Genomic DNA, 27,062 nt, shown 5'->3' with positions numbered 1-27,062 from the left:
CTTCTCTTTAAGACAGATTTCTTGTAGCCCTGGCTGTCCTCAAACTCCATGTAGCCGAGGATAACTTTGAAACTCTGTCTGTCCGTAGTTCTCTGCTGAAGGCATGAGGAAGCAATGCTCTGGGAGTCTCCTGGGGCCCCAGCTCCAGCCGGTCACAGAGCTAAGAAAGGTCTTGGACGCTTTCTTTGTTGCTCTTTTTGTTTTGTTTTCCTTTCCTTTCTTTCTTTCTTTCTTTCTTTCTTTCTTTCTTTCTTTCTTTCTTTCTTTCTTTCTTTCTTTCTTCCTTCCTTCCTTCCTTTCTTTCTTTCTTTCTTTCTTTCTTTTTTCCTTCCTTCCTTCCTTCTTTCCTTTCCTCCTTCTCTCTCTCCCTCCCTCCCTCCTTTCTTCCTTCCTTTCTCTATTTATCTCTTAATTAATTAACTTATTTTTGAGACAGGTAGCCCTGGCTGTCCTGGAGCTCATGATGTAGACCAGGCTGACCTCAAACCCTGAGACCTGCCTGCCTCTTCCTCCCAAGTGCTGGGATTAAAGGTGTGTACCACCACCACCACCACCACCACCACCACCACCACGAGTTTTCTTTTATTTTTGAGATTGTAATATAATTACATTTCTCCCTTCCCTTTCCTCCCCCAAATTCTCCCATATATCCCTCCTTACTCTCTATCAAATTCATGGCTCACTTCTCATTATCCATTGTCACAAACACAGGTGTGTGTGTGTGTGTCCATACATACACCTCAGGATAATGAGGTGCCCAGTCTGTATAATGTTTCCTGCATGTATGTTTTCAGGACCGACCACTTGGCACGGGATAACCGAATGGCGCTCTCTTCCCTGGAGAAGGCTGTTTCTCCCTCTCAGAGTTCTTCAGCTGGCTGACATTCTTTGTGTACGACTGAGGCCTCGTGGGCTGTTCTCTGTCTACTTTGAGACGTCTACTGGTGTCGTCCTCGTTTACTTCACGTGTAGGTCGTCATGCTGGTAATGAATTATAGGTGGAACTCCTGATATTTCTAGAAGACACAAATAGTCTCACAGCGCACTCCCTGCTCCTCTGGCCCGTACAGCCTTCACCTCTCCTCTTCTGAAGTGTTCTCTAGGCCTTAGGTGTAGTATGGAGCTGCGGGCCGGCTTCCTGCCACCCATCTAGCTTATGCCCCGAAATAACAACACACAAATTGTATTCTTTTAAAGACTGCCTGGCCCATTATTTTCAGCCTCTTACTCACATCTTGATTAACCCATATCTAATAATCTGTGTAGCACCACGAAGTGGTGCCTTACCGTTTAGTTTCTAGCATATGTCCATCTTGGGCTGGAGCTTCATCGCATCTGGCTTCTCTCTGAGGAGAGGCACAGCGGTCTGCCTAACTTAAGAGAGGCATGGCATCTGACTGATCCTTCTACCTCACTTCCTCTTCCTGTTCTGTCTACTCCACCCACCTAAGGGGCGGTCTATCAAATGGGCCAGGCAGTTTCTTTATTAGCCAATGAAATCAACTCAAACAGAAGACTCTCCCACATCACTTAGGTGCAAGGATATAACTGTATCCACTGGGGATCCCCAACTCTCCTTTGTTTTTGGGGGGACAGGGTTTCACTGTGTAGACCTGGCTATTCTGGAATAAGAGTAGCTTCTAATTCACGGAGATCCACCTGTCTCTGTCTCCCCGGTGCTGGGATTAAAGGCATATGCTACAACCAGCCAGTGGCCTTTTTTAAGATTTATTTTATAGGCCAGGCAGTGGTGGCACACACCTTTAATCCCAGCACTTAGGAGGTGGTTAGATCTCTGAAAAATGTATTTTGTTTTACATGTCCAAGTGTTTTGCCTGCACGTATGTCTGTGCACTGTATGTGTGCCTGGTGCCTTGGAGGTCAGAAAAGGAAGTCAGACCCCTTGGAACTGGGGTTATGAACTATTGTGAGCCATCTTGTGGGTGCTGGGAACCAAGCCCTGGTCCTCTGAAGAGCAACAAGCACTGAGCATCTCTCCACCCTTCACCTTAAACTCTTTTTTGTTCGCTTGTTTTTCAAGACAAGGTTTCTCTGTGTAGCCCCGGCTGTCCTGGAACTTGCTCTGCAGACCAGGCTGGCTTTGAATTCACAGAGATCTGCCTCCTGTGTGCTGAGATTAAAGGTGTGTGCTGCCACCACTTGGCACCTCTACTTTAAGTTGATAATGTCACATGTTCCGTCACAGTGACAGGAAGCTGACTGAAGAGTTCCAGTCACCAGCTAGGAGCTTTAGAGGTGTCCATCCACGCTCAAGTGTTTCTACCATAAATATTAACTATGCGTGATAATGGACTTCACTGACATTTTCTTAAGTGTGTGGGTAGATTTCCTGTCACAGTGAACTTGCTGCTATCTTTATCCCTTCTTCACAGATGAGGTGACTGAGGCATAAAGGATTAGACATCTAAAGCTAAAAGGATCTTTGAAAAATCTCTCTCTCCCTCTCTCTCATCAGCATGTCAGGCAAGTGAGCCCCACTCAAGTTTCTTATTTATCCGAGAAAACTCTTGCCCTGATTCTAAGCTGGTCTTGAACTTTTGACTGTTGGGCTTAGGTAACAGGTTTGAGCCATTGTGCCAGGCCTTTGGCCTCTGCATTCTTAGGAGGGTTTCCCAGCAGCCTTCTCAGCTGGGTGCACCTGCTGATCCTGGCAGGGAGCATCATGGGAATCGGGATCACATCCTGAACCAAGCAAATAAGAGCTCATTTAGGGAAACAAACCCTTTCTGACCTGAAACTTAGCCAAATCCTCTGGGGGTCAAAGAAAACAATCGGCCCAGCAGAGGAATTTTCCTTGCTGGTATCGGTTTGCATTGTGCTGTGGCTCTCCTTGGATGGGAAGCAGGAAGGTCAGTGGAAGAATTGCTCAGGAGGTTCACAACAGGTCAGGTGCTGACGTGGCCTGGAATTCTCCCTCCTTCCCTGGAGGCAGCCTCTGGGACAGCTGCTAGTAAAGGGAGTCCCTGGCTGGATGATAACGCAAGCCTGGCATCCAAGCACTTCAGATCAACAAGGATTTGAAGCAAGCCTGGAGGACACAGCAAAACCATGTCTCAGAAACAAGCAGGTATCTGAAAAACTAGATTTGTATCAAACTACAACAAAATGGAGTCAGGAGGCCAGGAAGGAGCACTCAGAGGGAAATGTCCACCTACAGATGTGAGACCGCAGGATACCTGGGCTGCATTGCTGCTGAGTGGTAGAATCCCTGCCTAGAATCCCCTAGGGAGTGGCTGGGGGCGTGGCTTGGCTGTAGCGTGCTGGCCTGGCTCTTGGGACCCAAATTCACTCCCAGCAATCAGCTCCGCACATAAAATGCCAGGGAGAGGACTCAGTCTGCAGCAAAGTGCTTGTCTGGCAAACATGAGAGCCTAGGTTTGTGCCCCAGCAGCCCCATTTAAAAAAAAAAAAAAAAAAGCCGGGTGAAGCAGCACGTGCCGGTCATGCAAGCACGAGGAATTAAAGCAGGCGGATCCCTGGGGCTTGCTGACCTACACACACATTCACACAGAGGAAGACAAACAATGTCAACCTCTGGCCTCCACAAACAAGTGCCTGCCTGCATGTGCGCGCGCGCGCGTTCACACACACACACACACACACACACACACACACACACACATGTATACACCTAACATAAACACACAATTAAAGTAAATAATATCTTATACAAAGAGTGGAAGGCAGGTGTGGTAGCGTCCCTGTGATGCCAGCACTAGGGAGGTTAGAGGCCGGAGGATGGCGAATTCCCAGCCAGTCTGGCTACATAGCAAGATCCTTCTAATAAGAACCAGGGGCCAAGCAGCTGGAGCGATGGCTCACGGGCTGAGTGCCTACCACACACGAACAAAGACCTGAGTTTGGAGCCTCAGAGCACAGGTCAAAAGCGGGTGCAGTGGCAGCGCATGCGTGTAACCTCCGGCATGGGGAGAGGGTGGGGGGTCTCTGGAGCTCGCTGGCAGGGATGGAGAGAGGGTCAGGGGATCCCTGGGGCTCGCTGGTGGGGATGGGGAGAGTCAGGGGACCCCTGGGGCTCCCTGGCAGCCAGTCTAGTTGATTTGGTGAGCTCCAGGTTCAGTGAGGGGCTATGCCAAGCGAGAAGGCAGGTCTGGGGGCATGGCTTATCTATCTTCAGCGCTGTATAACCCCACCGGAGGATTGGGAGTTCCAGGCCATCCTCCTTTTTGGAGTGAGTTTGAGGTCAGTCTGGACTAAAAATCCTGTCTCAAAGATAAATAAATCTCTAAACAAATGAAAAAACTGAGGTGAGGAGGGACAAGAGAAGACAGTCTCTGACTTCCACATGTAAGCACACATACATACACATTCACACACACAAATCAAACAAGGAGGCGTACCCACCAAGGGCTGAGTGTGTCGCAGTGGTAGAGGCCTTCTCTGGAATGAGTACTCCCCGAGCCTCCTTTTCAGCATTGAAGAAACAATGTAACTGGGACAGGTGAGATGGTTCAGGGGTGAAGATGTTTGCTGCCAAGCCTAACAATCTAAGTTTGATTCCCAGGAGCCACATAGTTTAAAAAAAAAAAAAATGAGAACTAACTCCCGAAGGCTGTCCCCACCATCACATGGGGCTGGGGCACAGGCACATGCGCACTCACAACATAAAGAAATAAATGAGCTGGGCAGTGCTGGCGCTCGCCTTTAACCGCAGCACTCAGGAGACAGAGTCAGGTGGATTTATTTGAGTTTGAGGCCAACCTGGTCTACAGAGTGAGTTCCAGGGCAGTCAGGGTGGTTACACAGAGACACTGTCTTGAAAAACCAAAAAAAGAAAGAAAGAAAGAAAGAAAGAAAGAAAGAAAGAAAGAAAGAAAGAGAGAGAGAGAAAGAGAAAGAAAGAAAGAAAGAAAGAAAGAAAGAAAGAAAGAAAGAAAGAAAGAAAAAATGTATTTTTAAATTAGCCAGGCTAAAGGGTGCATTTAAATAATGAAATGGCATTGTAATGTTACAGACCTCACACATCCTTTCTGAGAAGTAAAGAAATCTGGGTGACTTATAGCTCAGCATGACCATGGGGAAACAGTTTTATATTGAGTATTATAGGAAATAAGGATGAAAAACACCTGAGTGTTTCATTCGGGCCCAATGCCATTTCAATGTTTAATTTGTTAACATTTTATTTCTTTATTATATAGGATGGCTCTCACCTTCCACTATGTGGGTCCCAGGGATGGAACTCAGGTGGTCAAGTCTAGGTAGTCTCTTGTTTTTCATTGTTGAGACGTGTCTAGCCCAGTTTGGTCTATAACTCGCTATGTAACCCAGGCTAACCTGCAACTCACTATGTAGCCCAGGCTGGTCTTGAGTGCTCGATCCTCCTGCTTCAGCCTTCTAGCACTGACTGGGGCTGACATTTCTAAGGTTTGCAGTAGAAGGCAAGTGGCCTTGCCCATCCCTCCTCAGAGCTGATTTGAGTTTCTGTGGATTCTAAGGCATTCTGCGAAGCTCTGGGCACTTAGGAATCACTCAGGGAACAGTGCCCCTGGCAAGCCTGATTCCCCATAGTTGCCAGGAGAACTTCTGTCTCACATACCCCGATAACTGTCAGAACCCCCCCCACACACACACACTCAACCAGGACTCTCACCAAGCCTTGTAAAAAATGTATTTCAATTATAATACACGTTGCTTATTTATTTGTCTTACTTTTGTGTGGACAGGCACAGCTGCCCTGGTGTGAGTGCCGTGCAGATGTGGAGGTCAGAGGACAACTTGCAGAAGTCAGTTCTTTCCTCCCACAGTCTGAAACCTGGGGATCAAACTCGGGTCATCCGGCTTGGCAACAGGGGCTTTACCCAGGGACTCGTCTCTCTGCCTCCGAGTGTGGCCTTTCGCATCTAGCCTCCGGGAGCAGCAATGATGTCTCTAAGACCGGCTAGCTGTCGCCCGTAGTAAAAAGTAGTTCTTTTTGTCTTCCTGAAGAATATTCCATGGTACGGACAAACCCCGGCTCAACATTCACTCCTGGACACACAATTGGCCACTTCAAGTCATTCGCAATAATGAATAAAGCTGCTATCTCTACTGTGTGGCATCCATGGATAGTGGGGTTTCTGGTGGGGTGCAGGGCAGTGGCTAGCTGGAGGACGATTAGAGTTCAAGAGAAAATCACTTGAATGGGCAAGCTGAAATCCCAGCAGCCACTGGGGAAAAGCGAGTCACGCCACGTGGCTTAGGGTCCAAGAAAGAAGACAGGTTGGGCCAGCAAGATGGCCTAGTGGGTTAAGGTACTTGCTGTAATGCCCAGCATCCATCTTTGGAAGCCCCCTCACCCTGGGAGTTGCCTTGGTCAGGACTCTACCTCCAGGAAAGCCCACCAAGCACTGACCCCTCCCCCAGGGAGGGTCAGGACCACTCCCACAGACCGCTGCCCAAAAAAGGAACCTGAGGTTTTAGGGTTTTGCATGCCCTGCCCCTCTGTCTCTCCCTGCTTCCGCCATGCTTTTCTGGCCACCCGGAAACACTGCATTTAGTAAACATGGGCATTGATTCAGTCTAATTTAGTCTGATTGGAATTATTTGCATCGGCGGAGAGGCTCATCTTAAGGAATATACCTAACACTTGCCACCAAACCTGGTGACCTGAATTCAATCCCAGGACCCACATGATCAAAGGGGAGAACCAACTTCCACAAGTTGTTCTCTGACCTCCACACACATGCCGTGGCACACACGTCTGCATGCCCACCCCACATACACAATTAAACACATAAAAGAGAAAGATTCAGCAGTGGAGGTCAAGTATCTGTATGGGGCATGGAAAGGCAGAGGGGTCTTCAAAGAAAATAGGGAGAAAACCCAGAGGGCCAGAGGGGGTGAGCTTAGGATGCTTTCGTTGCTCAAAAAAAGAATAAAAAGGGTGTGTGCTTTCTATTGCAATCGCAAAGACTTGGTTGGACAGCATCCCAACTTTCTTGGGTCTCTGAAGATGTCGATGCCTCCAGATAACAGGAAGCAGTCTAAAGAGTGCAGCGACCCCATTCCTGCCTCACCAGCAGCCTTTCCTCTTTCCCCGCCTTTTATAATAAACAAAAGGGAGGATGTTAGGAACCAGGTGCTCCCCAGCCGCCTTCAGTGACTCAGCACCAGCAGCCATGCCAGCACCAGCCACCAATTGCCACATAGGAACCATTTAAAAGATTCCCGCCGTCACAGTCCACTCCCTCACTCTATCTCTCACTCTCTGTTTCTCTGCGTTTCTCCCTCTCTGCCTCTGTCTCTCTCTTGTCCCTACTCTGAAGCAGCCTTTCAACACCTCCCAATGTGTCTCTTGACATTGTGTGATGTGATTTCTGCAGCATTCCTCGGCCTCGACCACCAAGGCACTCTTCCAAAGAAACCCTAACACACATGGAACCGGAGAAGTATCTGAGAGCTACACCCTGATCCACTGGCTGGGACAGAGAGAGAAAGAGGGAGAGGGAGAGGGAGAGGGAGAGATTGGGTCTGGCTTGGACTTTTGAAAGCTCAAAGCCCACCTCCATTAGCACACTCCCTCCACAAGCCCACACCTCCCAATCCCTCTCATACAGTGTCTCCCTAATGACTGAGCCTTCAAATGGATGAGTCTACGGGGCCGTTCTAGTTTGAATAACCACAGTTAGCAAGCATCATGGCCTCTGCTTAAGTTCCTGCCTTGAATTCTTGCTGACTTTCTCAGTGAGGGACTGTGACCTGGAAGTTGTAATATGAACTAAACTCTCTTTCCCAGCTCCCTTCTGGAGGTGGCCTGGGGAGCACTGGTTCCTAACATCCTCCCTTTTGTTTATTAGAAACAAGTGAGGGGTAGAAAGGAGGGCTGATGGGGCAGGAATACGGGTGCTGCCCTCCTTAGACTGCTTCCTGTTGTCTGGGAGCATCGACATCTTTGGGGACCTACGAAAACTAGGATGCTGGCCAAGTCCTGGGAGAGCAAGTTGTTTCACCCACTGTCGGTGCTCTGTGGGACCTTCTGGGGCTGGGGACTTGCAAGCAGTAGCTGGAGCAGTTTGTGAGGCTGGACCACCAGGGGTTAGCCTCTTTGAGTCTGTCCGGGATGCAGATTTTGAGAGGGCATCTGGAGCTGGCAGGATGCTGGGGCAGATATATATTAGTGAGAGAAGGTAAAGTTAAGGCATTCAGGGGGAATTTTTTTCCTTAGGTCTCCATTTGAAACTTTTAGGCATTTGGTCCTGATAGCTGGGGAAGGGGAGTCCCAAGACCAGGGGAGAGAGAGAGATTCCACCTTGTAGTGATATTTCATTTGTATTTTAATAAATAAAGCTTGCCTACACACCTTTACTCCTAGTAGCTACATTAGTTTGCCATAGAAACCTGGCAGTAGTGGTGCACACCTTTAATCCCAGCACTAGAGAGGAATATAAGACAGGAAAAGACAGCCCACACACAGGGAGTCTCTCACAGAATCATTCTGAGATTCCTAGAGGCAGGACTGAGGTAGAGGTGAGAGCCAGTGGCTGGCTGTTTTGCTTTTCTGACCTTCGGGTTGAACCCAATTTCTGTCTCTGGGTTTTTAATAATCGTGCTCCACCACCCTCAGGAAGAGGCAAATTGGCAGGTGGGGAACAGGTTGTTGGCTGACGGTACTTATCTGGAGTCAGTCTGACCTGTGAGAGGTAGATCCACGTTGATTTCCTGACCCTTACAATAAGTTCTTTAAGTTTACAAAGAGAGATAAGTTTTAGATATGTCAGCATTGCCAGTGTTTGTAATCCGTACTAAAATCCACATTGTAGAAAAGGCAGTAGACTCATGCCTTTGAATCATTGTAGAAGCTTGGGGACCCAAAATAATTTGGGGCTAAAATATTAACACACTTTCCGGAGAGCTGAATACACAGATTGGACGGAGATGTTTCCAGCTCAGTGAGAAGCATTTTTAAGTCTCTACTTAGAAGACAGCCAGAGGATATTTAAAATCTTGAGCTTGTGGCTCAAGTAGTCAGTGCTTCCGGGAGCTGGAATAACAGCTCGTCAGAACTCCACTGACTAACGTTAAACTCAGCATTTGAAGTCTTAATATAACAATAGCACACAGATGCAATGAAATCAGAAACAATTTTCTTCTTTTTGTTTTGTTTTGTTTTGTTTGAGACAAAGTTTCTCTGGGTAGCCCTGGCTATCCTGGAACTCACTCTGTAAACCAGGCTGGCCTCAAACTCACAGAAATCCTCCTGCCTCTGCCCCCTTCCCCATGCTGGGATTAAAGGTGTGCGCCGCCACACTCCGTTCCAACATTTTTCATTTTTACATATATCTTAAATCACTCTCTTATACCTTTACAAATAACATTTACATACCTTAAGACATTTTCTTAACATTTACATACCTTAAGACATTTTCTTTCACCTTTATAACTTGCATTTACACATCTTAAAACATTTCCTTAGACACTCACGGCTTAAGCTTTCGAATCTCCAGACCTTACATAAACTTCACACCATTCCTCTGTCCAGTCATCACCATGAGACCCAGGTGGCTGGTTACTGAAAGCCCTCATTGGAAAGGGAGAGCCTTTAAATAAAGAAACAGTAAAATGTTACACTTAATCTATTTTGTGAGTGCCTCTCTTGTTTTTGGAGTCTGGTAGCAAGGTAAACCTGCCTCTCTCAGCTGGGGGCCTAGGAAAGTGATTTTTACACTGAAGAGAACTGAGTGGGCAGCTGAAGCCTTGGCTGCTGCTGTTGAACTGAGGGAAAGCTAGCAAAGCTATGGCTAGCCCATCAGTCAACCCCATCAGAGATCTGGGACAGATACGTTTTACCTGAGTAAGCCAAAAGTGCAGACCAAGCAGCTCCAAAATTATTAAAAATGACAGGTCCTTACCGCCTACCTGGACAATTACCCTAGATCCCTCCATGGTCAGAAGTCTCAGAGCAGCGTCGGTTGTGCCCACCAGGCCCAGAATAGCCAACAGGCTTTCCTGTGGAGTAGGGACCTGGGGGGCAGCTTACTTTATGTGGAGTAGGAACCTGGGGGGCAGCTTACTTTATGTGGAGTAGGAACCTGGGGGGCAGCTTACCTTATCTAGGCGAAGAAGGGCAATCAACTCCGCAGTATCCTGCTCGACCACAGTTTGGACAGGGTCTGACGGCAGTCAAGGTGAAGAACAGGTTTTGACCGAGCGGCCGACTTTCCACATTTAAATCATGCTCCAGGTGGAGGTTCTTCTGTACCCCATCATCTTCTTGGGGGGAGATTATGGGTGATGCCTGGAGTTGGCATGTCTCTTTACCACAAAATCCCCCCTTTTAATTAAACACGTTGAATGCCATATTCAGCAGATCTCTGAAGAGTTTGAATATCATCTACTAAGTATATCTAAACTAAACAAGCGTTGCTTGTGCAACTTTGAAACTATACACAGGAGACTAAATACAACTTGTTCTGTAATGAATTGCATTAGTGCTTAGCAAACTGCAAGTGTAGTTCTGAGCATACGGAAGATTCTCGCATCTAAAAGGTGACTGCTAGCTTGCATGCCTTGCATTCCATCCTTGTTAAGTTTAGACTTAAAAATAGCATTTTTTAATTGATGATTTTCTAATATCAAAATAAAACTTTTCATCATAGACACAGTCAGTTGGGAGACCGGCAATTTTACTGATCCTTTTATAGTGCACCATTATAGGACACTGCAGTTTTTTGTATTGATTAGTTCACACAAATGGCTCTGAAGGTTAACAAGAGCAAGGACAAAGTAGCTATATAAATATTACTATAAATATGAGCAGACCTGAGGAACTTATAAATCTCGAATATCAAATATATCTTATTTGTCAAGCATATATTGTTACTTATTTAAGTTTTCTAGTAGCTTGGCATTGAACAGTTAGCAAAGACGTAAGCATCTAGGTATAAATCTCTAAGTCAGTTTTTGTTAGCCTGAGTACACCTTTATAACCTTAAAATTTTATCATCATGTACAGTATATTCTAAACCAGGGTTGAATCATATGTATAGTATGTTGCAGCAAATATATTCTTAGATTTTTGTTATCATACAAAGGCCCATACTAATCCAAACATCTGAGACTTTTTGCTTCCCCAGTCCAGGAGATGTGATGATAAACAGAGGACTCCACAGGACGGAGATGTTTACAGTTCTTGCTCTGCGCCACCTGGTTGTCTGAAGATGCTGGGTAAGTCACATGGTATGCACTCTTTAACCTCTTTAACTTTAGGGAAGATGACTGCCAGCCCTGCAGCTGCTTGCATCTGCATGAGATCCATTGGCCAAGATGGAGGAGAGCTGCATGGTTGCTGTTTAAAAACATCTGTTTTCAGAGTAGGTCTATTTTTTTGTTTTTTTTTTTTTCTTTTGGTTTTTCTAGACATGGTTTCTCTGTAGCTTTGGAGCCTGTCCTGGAACTAGCTCTTGTAGACCAGGCTAGCCTCGAACTCACAGAGATCAGCGAGCCAGGAGGTGAGTCTGTTGCAGGTAGACTAGAGATAAGGGGTAGGGTTCTAGTGCGGCTTAGATACCCAAACAGGGAACACGCAGGCACCAGGACATTCTACCAAGTCTACATCTTACACCAATGTTAGGGTTTCTGCAGAAGAGCACCTTGGTCAAGGAATGTCACAAAGATCACACACCCATGCAACAGATCTCACTCGAGAGATTTATTAGGGGAGGACACCTTGGAGCAAGGACAAGAGAGAGACAAAGAAACGGAGAGGCAGGGGGTTGGGGAGGGGGAAGAGAAACAGAAACAGAGATCAAGAGGGAGGCAGAGCAGAAGAGTGGGCCTTGATGCTGGTGACCTTTTAAAGGGCATCGATGTCGCTTTTGGCAGCTGGTGATGACACGGTTGCTGGTGCTGAGTTGCTGAAGTCAATCTGGGGGCAGACCTGGTTCCTAACAAAGTGTGCTGCCCTGCTGCCCACCATGATGATAGTGGACCAAACCTCTGAGACTGTAAGCCAGCTTCAATTAAACGCTTTCTTTTATGAGAGTTGCCTTGGTCACGTGTCTCTTCACAGCAATAGGACAGTGACTTAGGGACTGGCCTATTCCCCATAGCTTGCTTAGCCTGCTTTCTTATACACCCCGGACCACCAGGCCAAGAACAGTGGACTGGACCCACTCACACTGATAATCAAGCAAGAAAAAGCCTCCACAGACTTGCATAAGCCAATCTAATGGAGGCATTTTCTCAACTGAGATTCTCTCTTCTCAGATGACCCTAGCTTGTGTCAGGTTGACAAAAAAAAAAAAAAAAACAAAAAACAAAAAAAAAACTACCCAGCACAGTGGGGGAAGGAGGAGGAAAGTTACACTGTCAAAAGTTGTCATTGTAGGGGCTGGAGAGCTGGCTCAGCAGCTAAGAGCACTGGCTACTCTTCCAGGGGACCTAGGTTTGGTTCCCAGCATCCACGTGACAGCTCACAACCACCTCTAACTCCAGTTCTTGGAGATTCAAGACTCTTCTCTGACCTCCAAGGGCACTACATGCATGTGATGCACAGACATGTATGCATGCAAAACACACATACAATAAAATAAAATCATTACATGCATGTGATGTGTGATGTTGATATGTACGATGAGTGTGTGGTGAGTGCGTGTGCATACACTTGCTATGACACATGTGTGGAGGTTGGAACAGCTTCACAGAATTGGTTGTTGGTCGTCCCCTTCCACCTTTATATGTGTTCCCAGTTTTTCGGGACAGGGTTTCTCTGTGTAGCCCTGGCTGTCCTGGAACTCAGAGATCCACCTGGTCTTAAAGGTGTGTATTACCTTTGCCTGGCTAGGTTACCAGGCCTAGGCACAAGCGCCTTTACCTGTGGAGTCAGTCATCTCATGGACTCAGTTTTTGTTTTTTGTCTGTTTTATTTTTCAAGACAGGGTGTCTTAGGATTTCTATTGCTGGCAAAAGACACCATGGCCATGGTAACTATTTTTGTTGTTTTTTTTTTTGTTTTGTTTTGTTTTTTTTTTTTTTTTTGACGGGGTTTCTCTGTAGCTTTGGAGCCTGTCCTAGAAGTGGCTCTTGTAGACCAGGCTGGCCTTGAACTCACAGAGATCCACCTGCCTCTGCCTCCCGAGTGCTGGGATTAAAGGCATGGGCCACCACTGCCTCACACGGCAACTCTTATAAAGGAAAAATTTAATTGGGTAGCTCACAGTCAGAGGTTCAGTTCATTATCATCATGGTGGGACATGGTGGCATGTAGGCAGGTATTGTGCTGGAGAAGAAGCAGAGAACTCTACATCTTTGATGCTCAGGCAACAGGGAAGTGAACTGAAATACTGGACATGACTTGAGCATATAGGACCTCAAAGCCTGCCTCCACAATGACATATTCCTCCAACAAGGCCATACCTACTCCAGCAAAGCCACCTCTTAAGTGCCACTCCCTCTTGAGCTTCTGGAGGCCAAACTGTATTCAAACTACCACATGGGGTCTCACTATGTAACTCTGGATGTCCTGGAACTCACTGTGCAGACCAGGCTGGCCTCGAACTCACAGAGATCCGCCTGCCTCTGCCTCCCGAGTGCTGGGGTTAAAGCGTGCACCACCACCACCCGCTTTTGTTTCACTTTTTTGGAGATAGGATCGCACGCAGCCCAGATGGAGCTCTGATCCTCCTGCCTCCACTTAACACCACCACACCTGGGAAACACTTATGTGACTGTGTGTTATAAATATGCGTTTGCATGCACAGACACCATATATATGCATGCCTTATGTGACATAACATATAATACATATGATGTATACATATGTGTGTATATATATATATATATATATATAAATGCAATGGAAGAGTATTTGGGACTGTAGCTTGGTAGAAGAGTACTTGCTTAGTACATCCTCAGCAACAACAAAAATAAACTTTTGATGGTCAGTGGTGGCGCACGCCTTTAATCCGAGCATTCAAGAGGCAGAGGCAGGAGGATCTCTGAGTGTGAGGTCAACCTGGTCTACAGAGTGAGTTCCAGGACAACCCCAGCTACACAGAGAAACCGTCTTGAAAAAAGAAGAAGACTTTTTAGTCAGAGAATTCCAGAGTGCTATGGGCTACAGCATCAGAGACAGCCTAGCATCCGGTAACCAGACAATCTGTTCCAAGAAAAACAGGAAGCCTGGGACCTGCCCTGTGATCTCTCTTTGTGACTTCAAGTCCTGAAGGCAGGCCTGAACACCCTGCCTGGCTCTGGCTTCCTTTCCTGGCTCCGGAAGGAGCAAAGAAAACAATCTTGTGAGGCCCTGGCGGCTTATGTTGGGGTGGCATACCTTAATGCCCCTGTTGTGGCCCTGTGGACTGAGGCCTGAGGTTCCCTGTACTTTACCAAAAAGGACACTAAGGCCCAAACAGGACCCAGGCCACCTGTGGTCAGCCTGGAAAAGGAATCAAAAAAATCTTTGCGTCTGAGATTGTTAGCACTCTAGAAGATGCACGTGTGTTCATTCACACACTCGCTTAGCCATTCACTTGTTCGTTAATTCACTCCCTCCCTCATGCACGCGTTCACCCATCCTCTCAGTCACGCATCCACTCACTCAGGCGTATGTCCGTCCATTCATTCATTTGCTCACTCATTCATTCGGTCAATCGCTCATTAATTTGTCACTTTAAAACATTGATTCAGTGAGTCATCAATTTATCAAAACAGACCTGATGAATGGAAAGTGTACCTAAGTCAGTCCCGTGAGGCTGGTGGCTCACACACAATACACATATGTATACTCGAGCCCCCGTATAGATAATAAATCTTTAAAGAAAATCTGCGTGTGTTATTTGTATGTTTACCTGTTCATGTGCGTGTACCTGTGTGGGGGTACATGTGTGTAACCTGTGAAGGCCATATGTCTTCCTCTGTCGCTCTCCATTGAATTTCTTTTCAGTGCTTTTCTTTTGAGGCTGGAGGGAGACTGGACTCGAGTTGCCAGTCTTGCCAACTTAGTCGTCCTTCCTATTGGGTGCAGGGTCTCTCACTGTGCACGGAGCTCACTGATTCAGCTGTGCTTGATGGAGAGTGAGCTCCAGGGATGCTCTTGGTTCTGCCTCCCCAGTTCTAGGATTAAAGGTGTGTGTTGCCCACCTGGATGTTTTCTTGGGTACTCACGATCAGCACAGGTCCTCAGAGCAGCCTCTCGCTGCTTTCTGAGATAGTCGCATATAGCCCAGGCTAGTCTAGAACTCCCTCCACAGCTGAGGCTGGCTCTTAACTCCTGCTCCTTGTCCCTGCTCCCTCAGTTCTGGGATTACAGACATACACCACCATGCCTGGCTTCCAAGTGAGTGCTTAAGACCTGAATCCGGGTTTTTCTTCACACACAGCAGATGCTTTACACACTGAGCCGTCTCCCTGGGCCGACAAAGACACTTTAATGCCACAGTGATTCCCACCACAAGCTCATGGGATGGCAGGTCAGAAACTTCCCTTCCCAGGAAAAAGGAGCAGCGTTGTACAGTAGTGTAAATGAAGGGAAGACTTTTGCCGCTATTTTGAGATAGGGTCTCATGTAGCCCAGGCTGACCGCAAATTCCCTCAACAGATAGCCAAGGCTGGTCCCCGGCTTCTACCTCCCAAGTGCTGGGGTTACATGTGGTTGCTGCCACACCCAGCAGGGGACGGTCTCCAATCCCTCATTTCTCACATGGAAAGTGAACTAGTCTACAAGTCAGCTGCTGGGACCCACCCCTTCCCACTGCCCCCCTCAGCCCCACATACATCCGTCCCCCACAGGGTAGTGAGGAATTCCCCTTTCGCAGCCTCCTCTGCCTGGGTCTACCAGCCCCACCTCACACCCCATCATGTAGAGGCCAAAGTCTCCTGCATTTGAGCAACTTCAAGAGCTCCCCTGCCCCGCCCGGCTGAGTCAGGCCTGGCAGTGCCCTGCAGAGGTGTGGCCTTGACAATCAGGTCTGGCGGGCACCTGGGTGGTGCTGGACACTATCTTGACTTGAAGGGAGCTTTGAAACCACCCTTTGGGAAACCAAAGCCACTCTGAGAGTCCCCAGGCTCTGGTTAGGTCCCCATTAGCTTCTCCAGAGGATCCAGGCTCCGGGATCCTGCTCCCCTACCCATATATCTGTGTGTTGTCATGTGACTCACCAGGAGACCTTGGTGAAGAGAAGGGAAAAATCAGAGAGGTTGACAATTGAGCTGTAGGCCACATAGTCAGGTCTGAAGTGGAACGTAGCTGATCTTGGCACAGTTGCTCTCCTTTGGGGGTGGGGGGCATCAAACTCCTCGGGTTCAAATCTTAAATCTGACGTTTGGTAAATAGGGCAAGTCCTGAATTTCCTTGATTAAATGAGAACATGCTGACTGGGTGGAGTAGGGAGTGACAGGACAAACCCACAGCCAGCGCAAAGGCCCTGAGGTGAGACCGAATATTTGGGCGGTCAGAGGCGGACGGGTTGTTGGACTGCAGGCTTTCAAGAGGAGGCTATAAGAACAGGGTGGTGGTGCTCTACTCAGGGACTGGAGGCTAAGGAACAGACTTTGGCCCCAGTGAGGTTAGAGTCACAGAGACTTCTGCCCAAGGGAGGATGTGACTGGACTCAGGTATCCCCAAGACCACGCACAACAGAAGCAGCAGGGAGGCTGGCTTCACATCCTCCCACCCAATCTGAGAGAAGAGGAGGAAGCAGAGACCTCAGAATGACACTGGGCGTGGTGGGTGGAGCTACATTCTGCATCTCCTGGGCAGAAGCAGCTGGACAACTCTGGGCAGGTGTGTGGGCTCCTGACAGCTGTGTACATAGATTGCATGCCGGGCAAGGAGCAGATGGACTTCTAGGGGGTGCCCCTACCATCTAGGTTTCCTTTCTGTGGCTTTTAAAACTAATATAGATTTGCTGGGTGACTGGGGCAAGTCACTCTGACCTGCTGGCCCGGTTTCATCATACGTTAGCATCCACAAGCGGGAACTTTTTGCACATGCAAAAGTTCTGAGGCGGTCATGCCCTGGTGTTACACAGCTGCCCACTCTCCCTAGACTGTTTTGACAGTGTTTGCTGGGAAGGCAGACGCTTCCCAGGAGAAGGTGTGGAGGCAGGAGAAGGTTGGTATATCCAGAGATGAGCCAGGACTGAACAACCCCAGAAAACTAATGCTAGGAGAGGAACTATAGGGAAGAGATTTTAGGCCACAAATTAATAAAGCTACATCTTCTGGCAGACAGAAGTTTTCAGACTGGCTCCCTCAGATATCAGTGCTAGCTTTCTGAGTCACACCTCCTAGACTGACATCCCTGGGCTCATCCACCTTTCTACCCAGATGGGCATGGAATCCCTTGAGCCCCTCGTGAGGTATACTAAGCAAAAGCCTCCATAACTCTAGGCTCCAGTTTAGCATTTTGTCAATAATGGAAAACAACAGACCTTCCCTGCTCTGTCTACTACACAGCTATAAGCAAAAACTTAGTAATTATTGTTAACTCCATGTGTGACGTTGACGTTGTTTTCTAGTCAGACTGTCTCCGGGGACAAGTGGGGACCTACCGGGTATTTCCTCCCTAGCCCAACAGAAGACTCAGTTTCCCCATCTTGACCCCATTGCAAGGGGGAAATCTTCCCCTCTATGGCTCTCCCCTGTTCCACTCCCGGCTTTGCCCACCCAAGCCCAGCTCTGCCTGGCCCCCACCTGTCTTCACAAACCCCCAGTTCCCTACCCATCCTAGTGATGCCCACAATGTCCCTCCCCATCAAGGGCTTCCCTCACTAGCCACGCCCACAAAGGCTCCCCATCTCTCCAGTCTTAGCCGGGTCCTTATCTTAGAGCAGGGACAGCCCCCATCACAGCCTGGCTCTAACCCTTGTCAGCGCTATCTCCATCCCAGTCCTCAATCGGAGAACAGGCTCCTCCCCATTCCCAACGTTTCTGCTCTACTCTCAGTGCTGGCCCCGCCCTATCCCAGAAAGGCCCCGCCCTATCCTAGGGAAAGCTCCACCCCCGTCCGGGCCCAATCCCAACCCAGAGAAGGCCCCGCCCCATCTCTCAGCCTCATTCCGCGGCTCATGCGGGTCCCTAGCTCAGGCCCCGCCCCATCAGTGAAGGCCACGCCCCGTCCGCTCGCCGGCCCCGCCCAGTCCGACTTCCCAGACTCCGGAGATTGCGGCGGGACGCGGGGCGTCATGGCGGCCTCGGAGCGCCGCGCCTTCGCTCACAAGATTAACAGGTAGCGAGTGCGGCCGCGGACACTGTCGTTCCGGGCAGGATGGGCTGCCGAGTGCTGGGGGCTGGCGAGGAGCGGTAGCGGGGGCGTGCCGGGATCCCCGAGGACTTCCCGGAGGAGGAAGCGCATCCTGAGTTGGTGCCGGCGGGCTCCCCGGAGCTCCCGGGCTGCATCCCGACCCTCCAGCTACTCTCCTGTCCTTTCCTCGCGGCCAGAGGAAATTCTCAGCCCCTCCCCCGCCTAGGGTCCCAGAACCCAGCTGTCTGGGAAGAAGGAGCTGCTGGAGCTGGAGGACAGCTGGGGACAGCCCCCCTCAGTCTCCTGCCTCAGCCTCTCCCCGCACCGCCTGGGTGCAGGGGGGGGCGAGGGGGCTGGGGACTAAACCAGCTGGTGGGCAGACGGTGCAGGGGGACAGGCGACAGATGCTCGGGGATCCTTTCCCGTGGCCATTGGTGATTGGGAGAGAGCTTGGAAGAAGGCTCAAAACTGGGGCGGGTTCGTAATCATCTCTGGAATCTGATCCACTGACCACCCTTAGGTGGGAGAAGTCACTTGTGGGTCCCACACTAATGGAAACACAAGAAGTAGCCCCTCTTGGGTTTGGCATGGTGGGACAAGCAGGTGCCAGATAGATGTGACAGTGATATGGTGGGGATCTATAAGACAGGAAGCAGGTGGGGAGGCTGGGGGTGGGGGGAGCGGCTCATCAGCTATGTGGGAGGGGCTGGTGCATTCAAGCACCTACCTAAAGGATGGAAAAGATCTCTGGTCCATCATCTAGGGAAGAAGTGAGTGCAAAGGCCCTGAGGCCACAGAGGGAGCTGATAGGAATAGATTTTAGAGAGTCTTGCGGACCAGAAGGAGGACTTTGACTTTGGCCCCAGGTGAAGTGAGAGCCATAGAGAGTTCTGGATAGAGGAGGGATGTGACCTGCGGCAGAGCAATTGGACAGTTTTGGGTCTCAAAGTACCACGTGTTTCTCGTCTCTTAAGTCCCTATGCCCTTGAGTAATTGTTTTGGTTCAAGTGAGAAAGATGGATGTTGTCTAGGAGAATAGGAGCTGTGGAGCCCAGGGTAAGATCAGAAAGTGATCCTGGGGTCCTAAGGCACTTTAGGGAAGTGTCCCAAGACTTCCCAAGAAGTTTGGTAGGTGGACGGTTTTGCATGCAGACCTGACCCCTGTATTCACCTATCCTTTGAGTTTACCCATAATTTCCCAGATGGACCCTAACATCAGGGAGCTGAGTGGAATCTTGGTTACACGTGGTTGTGTTTTGCTTGTTTGAGACAGGCTCTCACGTAGCCCACAGTGACCTCAGAGACTGGTCTTGGGAGCCTGGCTTTTCTACCCAGTGCTAGGTTTACAGGCGTGCACTACACACAGTATCAGTGGCGCTGGGGCCGGAACACAGTGCTCTCTGCACGCCAGGCAAGTGCTCTAACAGCAGAGACCCATGTCCAGCGCCTTGCTCTGTGTTTGCTTTCCTTTGGAGAAGGGTTCTCACCCTCTTCTAACTAGTCTAGAACTAAACGTGTAGCCCAAGGTGGCGTCAAAGTTCCAGCAGTCATCCTACCTCTCAGCTTTCTGAGTACCGGGATGACCACGTGAGGCACTGTGCATGTTTAACTTTTTGTTTTGTTTTGTTTTACTGCTATTTAGTGAGCTCTACATTTTTCTCTGCTCCCTTCCCTGCCTCTCCCCTCCCCCCTTCAATCCTCCCCCAAGGTCCCCATGCTCCCAATTTACTCAGGAGACCTTGTCTTTTTCTACTTTCTACTTCCCATGTAGATTAGATCTATATAAGTCTCTTTTAGTGTCCACATTGTTGTATTGTTGTCTAAGTTCTCTGGGATTGTGGTTTGTAGGCTGGCTTTCTTTGCTTTATGTTTAAAAACCACCTATGAGTGAGTACATGTGATAATTGTCTTTCTGTGTCTGGGTTACTTCACTCAAAATAATGTTTTCTAGCTCCATCCATTTTCCTGCAAAATTCAATCTGTCGTTACTGTTTTCTGCTGTGTAGTACTCTATTGTGTAAATGTACCACATTTTCCTTGCATGTTTAACTTTTAAATATATATATATATATATATTTCATTTACTTTATGTGTACTTGTGTATCCCAGTGTGTGGGGGAGGTCAGCGGACAGCTCGCAGGAGTCTGTTTGGTCCTTTCACTGTATAGATGCCAGGGATCAAGCTGAGGTCATCAGGCTTGGCAACAAGGGCTTTTGCTCACTGAGCCATCTTGCCACCTTCACCTTGGTTTTTGAGGCAGAGATTCTTAGTGGGTCCTGAAGCTCACAGATTCAGCAAGGCTGGTTGCCCAGCAAGCTCTGGTATGCCTGCCTCTACCCCAAGTTGATGCTTGTATGGCAGGCACTTACTGAGTCGTCCCCACCTCTTCTGTTTGTTTTGTTTTATGGGACAGGGTTTTGTTCTGTGTCTAGGTTGGTCTTGAACTGGCAGCAAGGCTCCTGCTTCGGTCCCCCAATCTCAAGTGTGGGGATTACACAATCATATCTACCTCTTTTGTCTCAGTCAGATTCCAGGAGTGGATGTGTTCTCTTCCTACATCCTGGACTTCCGCCATTGTGAACTGTGTGTGTGTGTGTGTGTGTGTGTGTGTGTGTGTGTGTGTGTGTAGATGTGAAGTCAACTCATGCCCCTCATATGTTCCACAGCTCGTGTATGGAGTCAGAGAACAGCTTTCAGGAGTTCTTGATTGAACTCAGCTCATCAGGCTTGGCAGCAAGTTACCACTGAGCCAGCCTCCCTCCATCTTACTTTTTGAGGCAGGGTTGCTCACTGGGATCTGGAGCTCCAGCTAAGCTGGTTGGTTAGGGAGCCCCAGGGATCCTCTTGTCCCTGTTTCTGCAGTACTGGGGGCTGTTGATCTGAGTGTGGGTTATCAGCTTGGGCAGCAGGCACTGTCCCTGGTAGCTGTCTCAACCATTGCAGTGGGGGGTGTCATTGTAGTGTCTCTGAGTGTCTGTGTCTCTGTGGTGAAGAGAGTTTTCTAGGTGCTGATATCTTTGCAGAGAGAGAGAGAGAGAGAGAGAGAGAGAGAGAGAGAGAGAGAGAAATGTGTTCTCCTAGGATGCCTGAACCAATCAGATTATTTGTAGAGGAGGTTTAGCGTGTGAGCCATGGACATTAGGAGGGTTGAGAGTGCAAACCTAGCCTGGGTTACACAGTGAGACTTGGGACTTGGGCCAACCTGGGCTACATGAGACCCTGTTTCAAAATTTTGGGGGATCAGAAAGGTAATTCAGTCAATAAACAGCCATGCAAGCATGAGGACCTATGTTCAGTCCCTAACATCCATGTAAAAGCCAGATGTGGTAGAACACCATAGCCCCGGCTCTGGGACGATGGAGAATGGTTGGCTCCCGGGAGCTCACTGACCAGCAACCTATCCCAATGGAGAGACTCTTTCTCAGGAAGTAGGATGGATGGTACCAGAAGAGACATGAGAAGCTGACCTCTGCCCTCCATCTGTATACACGTCACACCCCTTCTACCATTACTCCTAGCAGTGGGGCACAAGGCCATCGTAGTAATTTGGACATGTACATAGTACAGAGCAGCAGTTCCCATGACTGGGGCTGCAAAGGCCAAGGGCTGTGTCTCACCCGCCCTCCTCCCCAACCCTGTGCCTTTCTCCAGCCGAAGACCACCTCAGATGGGGTGTAGCCTCCATCCCCGTCCTTGCACCTCTTAGAAATACTAACCCTGGAGTCCTGCGTGCCCCAGGCTCCAGAGGATTCTGCTTTGAGGTTTTGCATCTGAGCACAAACCCTTCATTTTCATTTCATTTCACGGGGCCTGGAGAGATGGCTCAGGGGTTAAGAGGGTCCAGGTTTGGTTCCCAGCCTCCACATGGTGGCTCACAGTCAGCCATCACTCCAGTTCCAGGGAATCTGACACCCACCTTCTTCTAACCTCTGAGGGTTACACACATAACATGCAGGCAAAACACTCATGCACATAAAATAAACAATAAACCTAAGTTTAATTTGGGGCCATTGAGAGGGCTCGGCAGGTAAGAGGCTTGCCACCAAGCCTGACATTCTGAATTTGGTCCAATAGTGAGAGGAGGAAAACAGCTCCCATGAATTGTCTTTGACTTTTATACATACACTGGCTAGCTGGCATTTTTTGGTTTTGTTTTGCTGTAGCATGGCTCAGTGATGGAGTTCCTGTCTAGAATCCCCCAGTGAGGGCCTGGGGTGTGGCTTAGTTATGGAGCCCCTGCCTAGAGTCCCCCAGTGAGGGGCTGAGGGCATGGTTCAGCTGCAGCATTTTCTAGCATGCAGGAGGCCAGAAGTCATCCTCAGCACTACAAAACAAAAGAAACATTATTGAACACCTAGAATCAGCACGACCTCCTCTAAGGCTGGGATTCCAGTGCAGCAGGCCTGGCATCTGGCCTCCACCCTGGCAGCCTCATCCTAGGCTCCCTGAGAACATACACTTACAGAATGCTCACTGGCCCCTCTGAGGTCAGGTAAACTGAGGCTGGGCAGAGCTTCACAGACAGGATGGAGTAGGTTCCTGCTCCAAGTGCAGTGCCAGACTGGTGTGTTTGAAGACCCCAGGAAAGATGGAGGGATAGTGTCTTCCTCTAGACATCGATGGGTCTAAGAGGGGAGGTCATGGGAGGAAACTGTCACTCCCTCACGTCTGGCACAGTGACACTTCCCTGTCTGATGTAGGAAGGGACCAGGAGCTTTTATCTATTTATTCTTGCAGTGCTTGCAACACTGGGAATGGAACCCAGGGCCTGCCACAGCAGCAGGGCCAGCCCTCCACCACTGTGCTACTCCCAGCCCCTTGTTTTTAATTAGTTTACACGCTTGGCACCAGAAGTAAGGGGACAGCCTTTGCCAGTCAGCTCCCCCCTACCATGTGAGTCTTGGGGTCTGAGCCCAGGTGGTCATAGACTTCTACCTGCTGAGCCCATCTCGCAGGTTTCTCTCTCTCTTTTTAAAACTCGTTCTGTTTTTATTTTTCCTTTCATCACCCAAGTTCTCTCTTACAAATAACCCCGCTCCCCATTCCTGACTTTTCTTGTTCTCATACACCTTTTCTGTCTTCCCAGGACAGTGGCTGCCGAGGTCCGGAAGCAGGTGTCCCGCGAACGCAGCGGCTCACCCCACTCCAGCCGCCGCTCCAGTAGTTCCCTGGGGGTGAGTCCCTGCCCTGTGGCTGGAAGCAGTGGGCACACCCTCCTCTGATGCTGCTTGGACCATCTGCGTTCAGTGGCCAAGGAGGAGGGAGTCCTTGTCCTTCCCACATCTGTGCAGATGCAGGGTCGTGTGTTCCAAGGGTGGTCTGGGGGTGATACAGGTTTCCTGGACCACCCAGATGGGTCCCCAGACTCGGGGCTGGAAGAGACTTCCTGCCACAGGGGGAAGAGGTGGGGCCTCAGGAATTGTCTCCGACCATTCCTTCTACCATTAGAGTCTTTCCAGAAGCCAGGGTGTGATTTCCTTCCTGGAGTCCCTGGGGAGAGGGGGCAGGGCGCTGGCCAAGCTGCTGTGGAAAGTCTGAGCTCCCGCGGGCTCCCGTCGACCCTCTCCTGCAGTCTAAAGTCAACTGTGAGCATACTCCCTGCCTGTCACCAGTGGGAGCCATGGCCACTGTACTTTAATCAGGTCCCTCTGACGGAGGTTGTGGAACCCCTGGACTTCGAGGACGTGCTTCTGAGCCGGCCACCTGACGTTGAGCCCGGTCCCCTCAGGGACTTGGTAGAGTTCCCAGCCGATGACTTAGAACTACTGAAGCAGCCCCGAGAATGTCGGACCACAGAGTCTGGGGTCCCCGAGGATGGGTGCGTTCTGCACACACACAGACACCTCACGCCCTCTCCCAAAGTCTCGTACTCCCAGCTTCAACCCCAGGCCCTGGACGCCTGTGTGGCCTTGGGAAATTGCTCTCCTTCTCTGAGCCTCCATTTCGGCATCTTTGATTTTAAAAAAAAATTGTTGTTGTTGTTTGTGGATGTGGGGTGTGTGTGTATGTGTGTGTGTGTGTGTGTGATAGGTAAGTGTGCATAGAAGTGAATTCAGGAATCTTCCTTTTTCATTCTCCACCTGATGTATTGAGGCAGGGTCTCTCACTTGACTCCAGGGCTCCCCAAGTTGGCTAGTCTTTCCAGCCAGCTTGCTCTAGGGGTGCCCTGCTTTGCCTCTTGAGTCTGGGTTTGGTTGGGTCACCATGCTCACCACTGCTGTTGCATGGGTGCTTGGGATCTGAACCCCAGTCTCTATGCTTGTGTGGCAAGCACTGTACCTGCCCAGCATCTCTCCAGCTGCATTTTCTTTTTCACTTCCTTTTATAAATTTATTTTTATTTATGTGCATTGTTGTTTTGCATACATGTATGTCTGTGTGAGGGTGCCAAATTCCCTGGAACTGGAGTTACAGACATACAGACAATTGAGAGCTACCATGTGGGTTCTGGGCATTGAACCTGGATCCTCTGGAAAAGCAGTCAGTGTTGTTAACCTCTGAGCCATCTCTCCAGCCCCCCCACCTTTTTTACTTTTTAAAGGTTTATTAATTTTACACATATGGGTGTTTCACCTGCATGCATGTCCATGCATCACCTGTGTGCCTGGTGCCCATGGAGGTCAAAAGAGGGCGTCGGATCCTCTGGAACTGTAGTTACAAATGATTATGAGTCACCATGTGGGTGCTGCAGACTGAACTGGGTCCCCTGCAAGAGCAGCCTGTGTTCTTAATTGCTGAGCATCTCTGCGGCCCATTGAGTTTGTGTTTTGAGGCAGGGTCTCATGTAGCCCAGGCCAGGACCTGAACATCTGGTTCTTCTGAATCTGTCTCCTCGCTGCTGTGATCCCAGGTCTGCAGATCACGCCTGGTCTACCCCAGGGCGTGGTGGTCTACATAGTGCCGAGGATGGACCCCATGGCTTGGTGTACAGGAAGCTGGTTCCTACCACTAAGCTGCATCCTTAGCCTGCTGTTAGTAAGACAGAATCTCACACTGTCCCAGCCTGGTTTGTAATTCCCCTGCCTCAGCCTCCCAAGCATTGGTACCGACAGTCCTTTTCTCCTAGGCCTTTGGAAATGTTCTCCACCTCTGTTTACCCTCGTTGTATTTTGCTGTAGAAAGTTGGACGCCCAGGTGAGGGCTGCGGTGGCGATGTACTCGGAGGACTGGGTCATTGTACGCAGAAGGTGCGTCCGACCCAGAGCAGCTTATGGGAGGGGAAGGAGGGTGGCAGGGCTGTAGTTTGTGGTTGGCCCCTCTGTTTAGCCACCTACTATACCGACCAAGAGCAGCTGAACTTCTTTAGTAAAAAGGGGCCTTGGTAGTTGTCGTGTGACTTCACTTGTATCCCTGTATCAGAGTCCCTAGCTCCGCCATCTGATTGGCCCTGCCCCACCCTCCTGCTAGGTACCAGCACCTGAGTACAGCGTATAGCCCTGTCACTACGGAGACACAGCGAGAGCGACAGAAAGGCCTCACTTGCCAGGTCTTCGAGCAGGATACCTCTGGGGATGAAAGGACCGGTCCTGAGGACACGGTGAGGGGCCGCTGGGTGGGATTACTGAGGGTTCGGACTCAGGAAAATGCCCTGTTAGTTAGCCTTGATCCTAATGAGTGAAATAGATCCCGGGACTGATCCCGGGACTGAAAGTCATGATTCCGCATATTTATCAAGTACTTGCTGTTTGTATACCAAAGGTTTGCCGCTTGTGCTCTGTTCATCCAGTGACTCGGGGCCACAACCCTTATCTTCATGGGCAGAGAGTCTGAGGAGAGCAAAGTTATTAATGCTTATATTTTGTTGGTCAGCATTTACTGAACACCTACTGTATGCCAATAATCATTTGTTCTTACTAGTAGGCTTCTATGGTTGTTAGAGGTAGTTGTGCGAGGTGTGGATTTAGCTCAGTGCTGTGCAAAGCCCAGGCATGGGTTTTGTCCTTAGCCGGGGTAGGGGGCCAGGGAGGGAAATGAAAAACAAATAAGAAAACTAGATGCAAGGGGAAGCCAAGGCTCATAGACAGGTCAGAGAATCAAGGTCGCAGAGATGAACTAGATTGGAGTCAGAGCTGTGAGACAGCTGACAGGGTGATCCGAGGGTCCTAGGTCAGCCAGTCACCTGGAGGAAAGAACTCCCCTTTCCCTGGCAACAGTGACCAAAGTCCCAGGGAAGGCTCTGATTGGTCCAGCCCAGGGACCATTAGGTATGCTCCAGTTGGCCAGAGAAGGGTCACCTGTGGGATGTGGAGAGCTCCCTACAAAGAAGTATTTCTAGAAGTTTCTGGACAGGCCAACCAGGCCCCCAAGTGACCCTTGTAGCAGTGACCCCACCTTGGCTTATCCCTCAGCTTCTCTCCCATGCGGATTAGATGTCTACAGGGATAGACTAGGAGAGCAGGGGCATAGAGTTGGTGCTCAGTGCTGGCACATTTTCAACTGCAGGACGATTCCCAGCACTGTTCAGGCTCTCCAGAGGACACCCCTCGAAGCAGTGGGGCCTCTGGCATCTTCAGCCTGAGGAACCTGGCTTCGGACTCACTACTACCAGCACTGCTTGAGCGGGCAGCCCCTGAGGATGTGGACCGGCGCAATGAAGCCCTCAGGCGGCAGCACCGGGCCCCTGCCCTGCTCACCTTGTACCCTGCACCTGATGAGGTGAGTGCCAGGGCTCACTGCCCCTCCCCAGACCAGAATCTAACCCCCTGACTAGGTCCCTGTGTATCCAGCCAGTATTTACTGGCTGCCTACTGTATACCCACCTTCAGCTCATGACGTTTATTGAGCACTAAGTGCTTATCTCTACATTTATTTAACCTATCCATTGTATGCCTACTGTATACTTCTCTATTTAATTAACCAGTGT

The 27,062-nt window shown here is 49.5% G+C and overlaps 1 protein-coding gene across 8 annotated transcripts in view; it reads left to right on the top strand.

The window, feature by feature from the left end:
• Positions 1-18,062: 18,062 nt before the first annotated feature.
• The window catches only part of Dock6 (dedicator of cytokinesis 6), a 58,761-nt gene continuing 49,761 nt past the window's right edge, over positions 18,063-27,062 (top strand). For all 8 annotated transcript variants that reach the window (XR_005284551.1, XM_038321108.1, XM_038321107.1 and 5 more), the window contains exons 1-6: positions 18,063-18,184; positions 23,287-23,374; positions 23,843-24,018; positions 25,318-25,386; positions 25,607-25,736; positions 26,642-26,854. Coding sequence is in view for 7 of the 8 variants with exons in the window: in XM_038321108.1 (XP_038177036.1) it covers positions 18,141-18,184; positions 23,287-23,374; positions 23,843-24,018; positions 25,318-25,386; positions 25,607-25,736; positions 26,642-26,854 (720 nt within the window). In the remaining variant the exon portion in view is untranslated. The remainder of the gene's footprint in view (positions 18,185-23,286; positions 23,375-23,842; positions 24,019-25,317; positions 25,387-25,606; positions 25,737-26,641; positions 26,855-27,062) is intronic.

Source organism: Arvicola amphibius, chromosome 3 (assembly GCF_903992535.2).
Source record: "Arvicola amphibius chromosome 3, mArvAmp1.2, whole genome shotgun sequence".
Taxonomy (NCBI): domain Eukaryota; kingdom Metazoa; phylum Chordata; class Mammalia; order Rodentia; family Cricetidae; genus Arvicola; species Arvicola amphibius.
This window is presented reverse-complemented; position numbering and strand designations above follow the sequence as displayed.